This window comes from Balaenoptera borealis (genome assembly GCF_965194805.1).
Source record: "Balaenoptera borealis genome assembly, chromosome: 6".
NCBI lineage: Eukaryota > Metazoa > Chordata > Mammalia > Artiodactyla > Balaenopteridae > Balaenoptera > Balaenoptera borealis.
Genome location: NC_138863.1, coordinates 34,974,631 through 34,986,655, shown reverse-complemented (window position 1 = coordinate 34,986,655; position 12,025 = coordinate 34,974,631). Strand labels below are relative to the sequence as shown.

The window sequence follows — 12,025 nt, the reverse complement described above, 5'->3', positions numbered from 1 at the left end:
AATAGAATGGAATTTTATCTCATTGTGTTATTGGTAATCCATCAAATAATTAGTGACTACTTTTATTTTTCTATGGCATTTGTATCAGAATTCATCAGTTAATTTTTTTTATTCTTAGTGCGGGAAGAGAGGAAGAGCAACCATTTAAACCATGTAAGTAAACAGTTGAAAAGTTAAGAAATTAATAGTTTGAATTAAAAATATGTCTGCCATGATTCCTAAAAATATGATGGATCCAATACTGTTAGCATGGACCTCTTTTTGGTAGATTTTCTAAATCTCTGTTTTCCTAATTATCAAATGTATTCAGGAAAGTCTTTGACTTAGTAGTGCCCATTTTTTAAGGGTTCTGACATTTAAGTTAAATTTCACTAATATGGTTGTAGTATAAAGATCTGCCTTAAATTCTTTTGCCTTATGTTTTTGATCTTATTTTTTAACCAAAGTAATAAAAGTATAACAGGTAAGTTAATTTTTAGCACTGTCCATTGACTTCTTGTCATAGCAGGTGACAGCTTAGCTTCTTCGGTCCACCATGACGTTATTTCCCTCCCTGTGTTCCCTCAACATGTATCAGTTTTTATTAAATCAGAATCAATGTTTACATTACTACGACTCTGCAAATATTGTGCATTGCTGAGCCATATAGTTCTCTGACTGTGCCTCCTCCTTGTACACCCTTCATTCTTTTTCTTAAATATTAATGAAAGTGGAGCACTTCTGCACTTCTCTAGGATAACCCAACCCCCCTTTTCCTAGCCAACGTGATCTCACACAGCCAAATGCAGTAAGTAGCTCCCTGCCCGGTCTCCCTGCTTTCACATTCTTCATTTTTTCTGTGGAATTAATTTCCTGACTATATTCACTTGCCTGTTTTCTAACAGCTATTTTTTTCCCCAAATGTTTTAACATTTGTCACATGCCTATCAAAAATATTTTCCGTCTACTAAGCCACATCTGTTCCATTTTTTTCTTGGAGACACTTTTCCCCAATCTTTTGTCTTCCTACTCCCATATAGACTAGTGTTCCCCTAGGCCTGCTCTATGCCTCTTTTCCTGGGATATCTGTGTGAAGTCATCTGGGATCTCACATAACTCTGCTCTCTTATGTTGGATCCCCTATGTCCTAGATTCTGTTTCCCTCTTGTCTTGTTATACTTCCTTGTTTTACTGGAGCACATTTTCCTGGGAAAAGGGCACATGGGCAGAAAGTTTATAGAGATCTAGCCTCTCTGAAACTCCTTCTATTTGATAAAGTATAGAATTCTCAGTTGAAACTAATTTTTGCCGTTCTAAAGACACTTCCCTCTCATCTTCTCATTTACACTGTTGCTCTTAAACCTGTTGACATTGTATGGTACATTGTACATTACCGATTTTAGTCATTTCCCCCCACCCCTTCCTTCTCGGGAACCTTTTAGTACCTTCCCTCTCCCTGGGATTTTGAAATTTCATAATTTGGTTTGGTATAGACCTTTTTTGTGTGTTTCTTTGATATTCTGTTTTTTTCTTCCAGGTTCCTATTATTCGGATGTTGGAAGTCTTAGACTTACCAGATGGCTAACTTTTTTCCCCTCCTGCTTTGCATTTTGTCTTTTTGTCCTGCTTCCTGGAGATTTCCTTGACTGTGCTCTAATCCTTCTATTGAATATATTGTTTTGTCTACCTTATTTTCAATTTATAGAGTTCTCTTATATCCTGTCATTCTTTTTTTCACTGATGCAATTTCAAGTTCTCATTTGCTCCTGAGTTTTTATCACTCCCATCAATTCCTTCTTCCTGTTTGGTTTTGTTTTTTTTTAAAGCATCCTTATATTTTATTTTATTTATTTATTTTTTGGCTGCATTGGGTCTTGGTTTCTGCACGTGGGCTTTCTCTGGTTGCGGTGAGCTGGGCCTACTCTTTGTTGGGTGCGTGGGCTTCTCATTGCAGTGGCTTCTCTTGTTGCGGAGCACAGGCTCTAGGGCGTGTGGGCTTCAGTAGTTGTGGCTCATGGGCTCTAGAGCGCAGGCTCAGTAGTTGTGGCGCATGGGCTCAGTTGCTCTGTGGTATGTGGGATCTTTCTGGGCCAGGGCTCGAACCCGTGTCCCCTGCATTGGCAGGCGGATTCTTAACCACTGCGCCACCAGGGAAGTCCCATTCCTTCTTCCTGTTTTGATCTCTTACTTGTTGGGGGCTTCCCTCAAACGTGTGATGGTCCTTGGCTGTCTGTTAAGATCTAATTGGAAGCATCACTTGGACAACTCGTTAACTGATGGGCCTCACTGCAAGGATTTGGGGACCACGCCTCTGAACTCTGAGCCTGCCTTGGGTTCTGTAAGACAAACTGGTTTTCTTGTTCCTGTCCTAGTCACTCTCTGTAGGTACCAAGGTTGTGCTTCCTCTGTTCTGCCATGTCAGTTACCACTCCTTTATCTAGTCTTTTCACCTTTCAAACATTAAAAATCATCTGCTGTTTATCCTGTCTTATGTATAGGTTTTTTAAAAAATGCCTTTAATTCTAATGAGATGATATCTGAAAGAAGGGGGAGAGGAAATAGATTTGTGGTCAGTCTACTCAAACTTAGATTTATTCTTTGAATATAGGTTCTGAGTTTGAAGTTTAATTCAATCTAATTAACGATATTAATTCAGACAATATTTTTGATTATACCTATAATTAGAATATTATACTTTTCTACTAAGGCCTGGAGTATGAATTCTATTCAAACCACTCACCCTACCATATTGTCCATTAATGTGCAACATAGATGGAGTATTACAGACGTTTCAGTTAAAGTCATTGATTCTTAATAAACGTATCCAAAACTTGTGAAAAGGGGGAAGAAAAAAGTGAACTTCAGCTTTATTCTCTTTTTTTTTTTTTTTCATTTATATACTTTTATTTGGGAATGTTTAAATCAATACAGAGAAAACTAAATTTCAGAGACACTGAATATCATTAGTTTGGATATCATTACTTTATTATAAAAGAAACACGGAAATTATTTACAGGATGAAAGATTTCAGAACTTCAGTGGCAGCTTCACGTGATGCCATTTCAATAGTGACTTATTTTAGTCGACATATTTTCCAAGAATGTCACCATCTCTAAATAAGAAATAATCCTTGTCATCTAGAACTACTTTGGTGCCTCCATATTCTGGGAGAAGAACTTTATCTCCAACTTTCACACTAACTGGTTGAATCTCTCCACCCTTTCCTTTAGAGCCTGATCCAACAGCTACTACCATTGCTTGCAATACTTTTCCTTGCGATTTTTCTGGAAGCATAATGCCTCCTTTGGTTACAACTTCGGGTGCACTTCTTTCAACTAATACTCGGTCAAAGAGGGGAAGAAACTTTCTAAATGCCTGTCCTGCCATGACTCGGGTTGCCGCCCTTCGTACTCTCTCGCTCTCTCCAGCTTTATTCTTTTAATGGGTTAAAATCAGAGGCAGTAGGCACAATGGGAAGAGTCATTGGGTGGGGGCAGGATTTCAAAAGGCACTTGACCTTTAATGATAAGCTTTGAGGGTTGTTACTTACTAGCCTCCTAGGTATGATTATTTTCTAGTCTTCACCATTAAACCTGAAGTCTACTAAGCAACCTTTCCCCTTAGAAAGATTGTAAAAGTCCATGTATTTTGTCCTTAGTGCTGAATGAAGATAAATACTCTTCTTCAGTGACCAATTGAAATAATACCTATGAACATTAAACTGTCAGTAGTGTTTTTTGCTACTTGTTTTTTTTTTTTTGTATTTGCATTTTATACCCTTATGTGTGTCAGTGCAGTTTATTGAGGTTGTGAGCCAGCAATGGTAAGGCTTTAATCATAAAGGACAGTTATCTTAAATTTTCAAGCAAGATGAGAGGAAAGTAATCTGCTGGCAGCTAACATATCTAGGCTTTGCTCAGAGGCTTCAATTCTGCCATCCTTTAGTGAACACTAGATGCTGGAAAGTTTGAATAGTTTCAGGAGTAGGCCTGTGGAAGTGTTTCTTTTGTAGGATCGAGCCAGTAGACTGTAAGTTGCTGATACATTAAATGAGCCCCCATAGGACTATAGACCACATCTAATTAAAAATTTTAAATGTTTTAGCAGTAATATTTCCAAAGACAAATCAATATACATTCATAATAGAAAAAAAAGTTTTTAATAGAGGAAAACAGGATAAATAGCACCCAGAGCTCTACCAACTAGTCTATATTTTGGTACATTTCCTTACTATTTTTATTCCCCTCATATATATAGATTTTTGGTCAGAATTGACTTTTATAACGTGTAGTGTATGTCATATTATACCCTAATAGTAGTGACCTTAAAAGATAACCTGCTTCGTTTAGAATCAAAGTATTTGAATGAGTGAATTTTCATTTTTCATGCTGTATCTGTTTTTTGAGATTCTAAAATTACACATTAACCAAATAGCTTAAGGACCATATCAGAGTTTTAGTTTAAAACATTTCTAGCTTGAAGGAGAAATTAGTCTTCCAAACAGTGATACTTTTCAAATATGTTACATCTAGAACTTTTTGTTAATAAGGAATAAGTGGCTTTGCATAAAGCATCTGAAACAAGCAAAATGGTGTTTTATATATGCCATTTGGATATTTCTGATTATTGGATACTGGCAATTTTTATTTAAATGCTCTGTATTTTAAAAAGCATCAACTAGATTTTCTCCCTGCCTCACCTTTCATGTATTTGTGGAGGACATTGATGGGAGAGTGTGACAGCATGGTGAAAACTATTTTATATTAATAGGAGGAAGGAAGGCTCATCTGAATTAGTAAGCAAACAAAAACCAAAAACAAAACCCAGCTTTAAAATTGTTTGTATTCTGTGGTATTAAAGAATGCTACTCTTCCTTCCAGTGGCTTTCAGTGATTGGGATTTGGTTATTGGCCTTACTTTAAGGAAGAGAGTTGTCCTAACATAGTTTAGGCCATTTTAGTATTTGACTGTTGCCATGTTCATGGGCTCTTCACAAATAAATGGATACTTCTAAAGTGTTTTAAAGATAGTTCATTCTCTAGAGGGTCTCAAAAAGTTCTTTGTCACCTATCCAACACCACTGTAGATAAATTCTCACGAATTTGTATCTTTAGTAAGATTTACCTCCAGTTGTAACTGATCTTAAATAATTTCTCAAACACTTGTTGAATCCTAATTTGTCCCAGATTCTGTGCTCAGTAGCTGGAGGTAGGAGAAGAATCTTCCTAACCTGGAGAAGCTTGTTTACTTAAGAGGGTGGTACTATGCAAGCAGCTGAGACCATGGAACAGTTGGTAAATTAGATGTGTGAGTGTGCAGAAAGTGAGAAGTTTTGTGGTGTGCCTGCTGGCAAAGGGATCCTAGAGGAAGATGGGGTCAAGCTTGCTGGGACAGGAGGAAGAAAAAGGCACTGCAGGCAGAGAGCAGCATGGGTGAGGCAGGAGTGTCAAATAACACGTAGAACAGAATTAGTACAATTTTGAAATGAATGGCAAGTATTCTCTGAGGTTCTCACTTGAGTAATGTAATGGCAGTCTTACTTAAACATGAAGTGAGAAGTTAAATTCTCAGAGTTGTTTTATCCGTTTTTTTTGGATGCGAGAGAATCTTTAAGCAGTACCTTTTTGTCCTCCAGATAAGGAAGTTGAGGCCCAGAGAGACTTACGGCCCCCAGCTTTTTAGCGATAGAGCAGCCCTGGCATGCCCAGCCTCTGATTCGAAAACGCTTGTCTCGTCTCACTGTCTCCTGAACGAGTACATTTGTTATTGGGGTGCATTGACTGCAGTGAAATGCTCCGGCATCGGTATTACAGAAAGCATGACGTTTTAGTGTAGTAAATGAATAGAAATAGGAAATCTCAGCTGCATTTCGTTGCTTAAGGAAAAAACCCTGAAATCCTATTCTAAACTTTTTACATTATTATAAAGGTAATTTATAATAGGCGCTTGCCAGGTTTGATTATAGGTACTATATCAAGGCAGCATTTTATAACCCATTTCTCAAAGCTCGTCTGTGGAAGTCAGAGTATAGAGGTTTCCCATAGAGCTGCACATGATATCACACTCAGGCAGTTCATGGAGTGTAAGAAAACTCTTAATGCTTTATCGTTTGACATTTTAACCAAGGAAAAAAACACACTTTATAGGTTTAACTTACTGTGACATTTTCTTCTATTTCCCTTCCCCTTCAGGTATCTCCAGGGCAGCTTACTAAAAAGTATAGCTCATGCTCAACAATATTTCTAGATGACAGCACAGTCAGCCAGCCTAATCTTAGAACCACAGTAAAAAGGTGAGTACAAGTAGGTTGCCAAGGGCTGAGTGACAGACCCCCTTATCGCTAAAAGCATCCTAGCCATACATAATTTCATTCATTTGAATTGTCCTTTTCAGTGATCAGGTTAAAAAACTGGTGTCAACTATAGATTGATTTCAAGGACCTAAATATGAATTTTCAGTTTCCATTTTAATCTTAGAGCGCATGATAGAAGGGAAAGCCAGTTAGCAAATAAGAAATCCCAGAAAAAGTATAAATCTTTATTTGACGCATTTCTGTTGTTAAGCCATTGTTGAACATAATGAGAAAGAGAGGTACTTTTTATTGGCTATTTCTAGAAAAAATTATTTCTTTATGAGTTGTAGTCCTCAAACAATGTATACTACTTTGGAAGCTACTCTTAGAAGAAGGAACAGCTTGTCCCCTACTGGCACCAAAGCGAATCTGCATTTAAATTTAATTGGATTTTGTCAGATTTATCCCACTGTGCATTTTTTTTTTTCCTGCACTATTTCTGTATGAAATTTTACTTCTCCTTCCTGTCCCCCAAAGAGGGGGAGAATATATCAAACCAGTCTTAAGAAATACACACTCAAGCTTAATTTCTTTGTAGACGAAATTTGTTCAACTGAGGTTTTAACTTAATAGACACATTTAATTTTTGTTTATATATATAAATATATCTCCAACACACTGTATCAATCACAGCAGAGAACAATAAAAGAGGTGAGGTTTCGGAAACATGGCTGTGGTCAGGCTTATACTTAAGGAGGCACGAACAGTGTCATGATGATGGAAACTATTCTTTAATTTCTGGGAGCACCTCATAGTCCACAATTGGAGATGCACTTTCAAAACACCCTAATGATGAACCTTTCAAGCTTATTTAAGAGAGAAAAACCAAACGGGATGCAGAGCTTCTTGCCTCCTCCCTCGCGGTTGTCCACGAAACATTAACATCTCCTTAGGATATGAATGTTGATTTTCCAGAACACAGTTTGGGAAATGCTATTTGAAAATATTAATGTCCTTATCCTTAATTTTATTTGTTGTCTTAATTTTATAAGCTAATTATATTTTTAATTGGTTTTTAATGTGCCAGCTTTTTTTTTAGCTCTTTAAATTATCAGTAACTTCTACTTTAATTAAAGACAGCAAGTTCACAGTCATAATAATGTAACTTTCCTCTCTTGCTTACAATAATAGTTGCAGTCAAATCATGTTTCAGCAAAAACTGAGCCCCATCTCTAAAGTCCTGAGTTTGGGCACTTATCACATCATCACTGAATGTTTTTATTCAGCCAAGACACTGAATCTGTGGGTACAAAAACCACTCTACTTTGGCTAGAGTCGCAGCTTCTTTTGAATTCAAAAGAGTCTGATGTCCAGTATATAATTCAAAAGTACTTTGAAGGTTAACCTTGCTCAGGGACTTCCCTGGTGGTGTAGTGGTTAAGAATCTGCCTGCCAACGCAGGGGACACAGGTTCGAGCCCTGGTCTGGGAAGATCCCACATGCCGCAGAGCAATTAAACCCGTGCGCCACAACTACTGAGCCTGTGCCGTAGAGCCCGCGAGCCACAGCTACTGAGCCCGTGTGCCACAACTACTGAAGTCCACGCACCTAGAGCCCGTGCTGTGCAACAAGAGAAGCCACCACAGTGAGAAGGCCGCGCACCACGACAAAGAGCAGCCCCCGCTCTTGGCAACTAGAGAAAGCCCGCACGCAGTAACAAAGACCCCATGCAGCCAAAAATAAGTAAAATTAAATAAAAAAAAAAAAAAAAAAAAAAGATTAACCTTGCTCAGACAAGTAGGTTTCATCCTTTTTTTTCCCGACCTAGTCTAATTTTTGGAAGTACAGTAAATTTTAATTTGCTCTCATGAAGTTTTAAAAATGATCATTCATCACATTCATTATTGGTGAAATAAAGGTTTACTGAGAAAATTAATAGGGCCAATTGGCTTTTAGGAATGATTTTGAAAATGTTTATCATGGGGTTAGTTTTCAGTGGGGTAGTTGTTCTCAGTGGGGTAGGTGAGCCTTATTAGAATCACTTATGCAACTTTTCAAGATATATGTTTCTGGATGCACAAAGTCCACCCGCCTGCCCCCGCCTCCAAGACACAGTGTCTGTGTGTCTGTCTGTCTGTCTGTCTGTCTCTCACCCACGTACACACACCTTTTGACAAGATGGGGAATGATGTGAAGCATGATTATATGGACAAAAGCATCCCGAGTGATTCTCCGATCTTAACCCTAACTCATTCATCCCTAAACTTTGCTGCACGCTGCAGTCATCTGGGGATCTTTAAAAACAGTCCTGATGCCCAAGTCATACCCAGTGCCGGTTAAATCAGAACATCTTGAAGCAGAAGCCAGGCAGTTTTTAAAGCTTCTCAGATGATCCCAGTGTGCAGCTGAGCTTGGGAGCCACTATTTGGTTAGAGGGCAGGAGAAAGAGAACTGCTTCTGATAATTAGTGGGACCTTAGGTAAGTCAGTTTTAAACCTTGGTTCCCTTCTCTGTAAAATGGGTTGTTTAATTAAATGTCATCTACGGTTCAGTGGTCCTTTCCATCATAAAACTTCTAATGCTGTGATTTTAAAATCAATTTGAAGATGAAACTTTGAAGCACTATAGAAGTATCCATCTTTGATGCTAACGGTGTTACAGGCCTTTATACAAGTGCTAAGATTCTATAGACCTATTATAAAATTCAGATTTGCCTTCCCTCAATTATTTTGAGTTTCATTTTAGACACTGAGAACAAAGGGGAGCATATAACTTAACCAGAGAACCCCTTTGTTGCCTAATATACAACAGCTGTGAATAACTTAGGAATATAGTAACTTAAAAAAGACTACCTAAGGACTTGTATCTATCTGTTCGTTAATACTTTATTTAAAATAATTTGGAAATACCTGTCATTAATAGTATACTGTGTAGTATTATGCTGTATTATTAGCACTGCTTATTTCAGGATAGCTAGACCTATCATCAGTTTTGTGGCTATAAAATTTTGCTATTAAATTTTCTAATAATTATGTAAAAGTGATTTTAAATCATTTTGGTATAGAGCACTTTTATTATTTACTTTTAGGGAAATAATGGAAAACGGATGGGTAGGTGGATAGCGAACTAAATCAACTGAAATGCAGGGGCTAACAAAAAAACCACACACACACACACCCCCCCACACACAAACTACTATATGGCTTAAATTTAAGTATGTGTATAGATAGATATAACTTGTACAGGACAGAAGGTTTTGTGGGTAGAAGGACAAATGACAGGGGAAATATGTAATAATTTATATATTATAATAATCAACCAAAACATGCCTTCTAACAGCATATCTAGCATTTTGGGTCTCCTAATTTTGCTAAAAGCTGAAGAACCTAAAGGGGGAAAGAACCCATGTGGTACTGTTCTGAATTCGAGGATTTCGGGGCCACTGGGCCTCTGGAAGGTCTTCCCTCCTTGCTAACCCCTTTTTAAAAATGTCTTCAGGCCTGATATGATAAAAATCAGTTATTACAATGTATTTTTTTTCCTCCACAGTATGACCTTTCACCTTTTCACTAAGGTGAAAGTTACCAGAATTGTTGGTTACCTTGTATTATTGTGTAATTAAAGCCAGCAAAATGGGTACCAACAATTTTGGAATATTGTGCCAAAAGCTTTAAGCCTGAGATTTTAAAAGTTTAAACAAAAATTCAATATCCTTTATTTGGAAATTTGATGCTCAGTTTTTATTTGAAAGTTACTGAATTCATTTTCACCTGAGAAAATTACTAAATCTCCGCTTCACTGACTGGGAAACTGAAAACCAAAAATTGTTGATTTACTCCCTCCCTGAAGGCTCTTAAAAGGCAGCTAGTGAGTGCTGTGTTTGAAACCACAGTGGGCTGCAAGGGCTGTTTTCTGCCTTTGCTGGAATGGAAACTGAAGGCATTTTGATTAATGGCTTTAAAGTCTGCATCGTTTATTTTATTCTGATTTTAGAACCACATCTGGTATTATTTGCTAAAAATACTTATTGAAAGAATTAGATTTCTAAAAAATTGATTAAAAATCGATGACAGCCATTCAGATGTAAATACACACACACACACGGAGGCATTTCAGAAAGATGGTAAAATAAAAATTCAGGACTTATTATTATGCCTTTATTCCTAAGTGTGAGATCGCAGAATAAATGTAAAGAAAAGTTGTGATTAGAGGTTGGGAGATGTAGACTAGACCATTGTTTTCAAAGAAGCAATTCCTACATCAAGTATCATAGAACCCGAAATAGACCACCTTTAGTAAAACACAGCTCAGGAGCCATTTGTAATGTTTGAATTTCCAAGCTGCTTGGGATGTAGTAGTGTAAGAGATAACACACCGCTGAATGTGGTTCTCTCTTTGTCCTCAGAGCACGGAACTACAGATGTGGTAACAAAACTGTGGCCTCTACCTGCTTGGACAGAACCAGGCGGGAAAAGAGATGTAATGAATCTGACCTCTTGGTGCCCATAAAGGAGAACTAAGCAATATGGAACTATCTCCTGATCAGCACAGATGACTGAAAATCAACAATGAGCTATACAAGTCAATAAACCTGAGAAATAACCACGGGGCTTGTGGGGAAGGGACAATAAACAGAGAAGAATATTATGATTAAAAATGATAGAAGCTACAATATTCTCTTAACACTTTGTTCAAAGAGGTCACAAGTTCATGGAGTCAGAAAATCAAATATACTTTAAGATGCTAGAGACCCAGGGAGATAAATTATGAGACTTGCGTTACCACCTAACTTGAAGCTAGGGCTGGGTTCAGAACTCATGTCTACTAACACCAAGCCAGTGTTATTTCTAGTGTGTTTACTTGTTTTATATTTGTAATGAGTTGTCATAAATGTCAAAATAAAGTCCTTCTGATTTATTGCAGTGTGATAAGAATAATGGTAGACGTGAACATGGCTTCCTGGGCAGGACGTGTTGGACTCATTTGTTAAGACATATTTGTTTTGGCTGCATCACTCATGCTTTGGTACTTTATGTCCAGATACAAGTCCAAAATTTTCACTTACTGAATTACCTAAAACATCTTCAGATGGCCAGTGTCAGCCACTAAGACCAGTCCCGGAAACTTGAACCAATAACTAGAGAGCCGTCAGGTCCTGGGAAACGTCTAACTCATTCTTTCTGTCCTATGATTTCTAAGTGCTATGCTAAATGCAAAGAACTGTAAAATGATTGTTTTTAAGAACACGATCATTTAAAAATAGGAAGTAATGTAAAAAAATCAGTTTATATATAACTCTTCAAATATCCTAACAGCATACCTTATCTCAGTATTATAATTTTTATTAACTATCTATATATACATACATCTTTTTGCATCTATACATAGTTTATGTTTGTTTTACATATATTTACTTATATTACACCCATCACCCCACCTAGACTGAACAACAGGTGAAAGCATAGATCATGCATTTTTCCTATTCTTTCCATTTTTCCATGCCTTGTAACATCTTACAAGATAATGAGTGTCCAATAAATATTGTGTCCTGATTTAATGGCTAGGAAAAACTTTTCAAATGTGTAAAAGATCACTGCAGGGTCTGGTCTAGGCAGTGCTAGCTGAGCTTCCTCTAATGTGGACAAGAAGTAATATTAAGTGGGAGAACAGAACAATTAGGTGAACTATTAGGAAATGCCTGTTAACAGTTTGGTCATTGAAACATCTCTATGAAAATAATTTCTATGAGAGAGA

The 12,025-nt window shown here is 37.2% G+C and overlaps 1 protein-coding gene and 1 pseudogene across 2 annotated transcripts in view; one reads left to right on the top strand and one right to left on the bottom strand.

The window, feature by feature from the left end:
- The window catches only part of LOC309631229 (cyclin-Y-like protein 1), a 61,778-nt gene extending 50,722 nt beyond the window's left edge, over positions 1-11,056 (top strand). Inside the window, exons 4-6 of the mRNA XM_082397466.1 lie at positions 119-153; positions 6,171-6,271; positions 10,677-11,056. Coding sequence (XP_082253592.1) covers positions 119-153; positions 6,171-6,271; positions 10,677-10,791 — 251 coding nt within the window. The 3' untranslated portion in view covers positions 10,792-11,056. The remainder of the gene's footprint in view (positions 1-118; positions 154-6,170; positions 6,272-10,676) is intronic.
- On the bottom strand, positions 2,940-3,398 carry LOC309631236 (10 kDa heat shock protein, mitochondrial pseudogene; annotated as a pseudogene). The gene has a single exon. The product of its transcript is annotated as a 10 kDa heat shock protein, mitochondrial pseudogene (transcript).
- Positions 11,057-12,025: the final 969 nt, after the last annotated feature.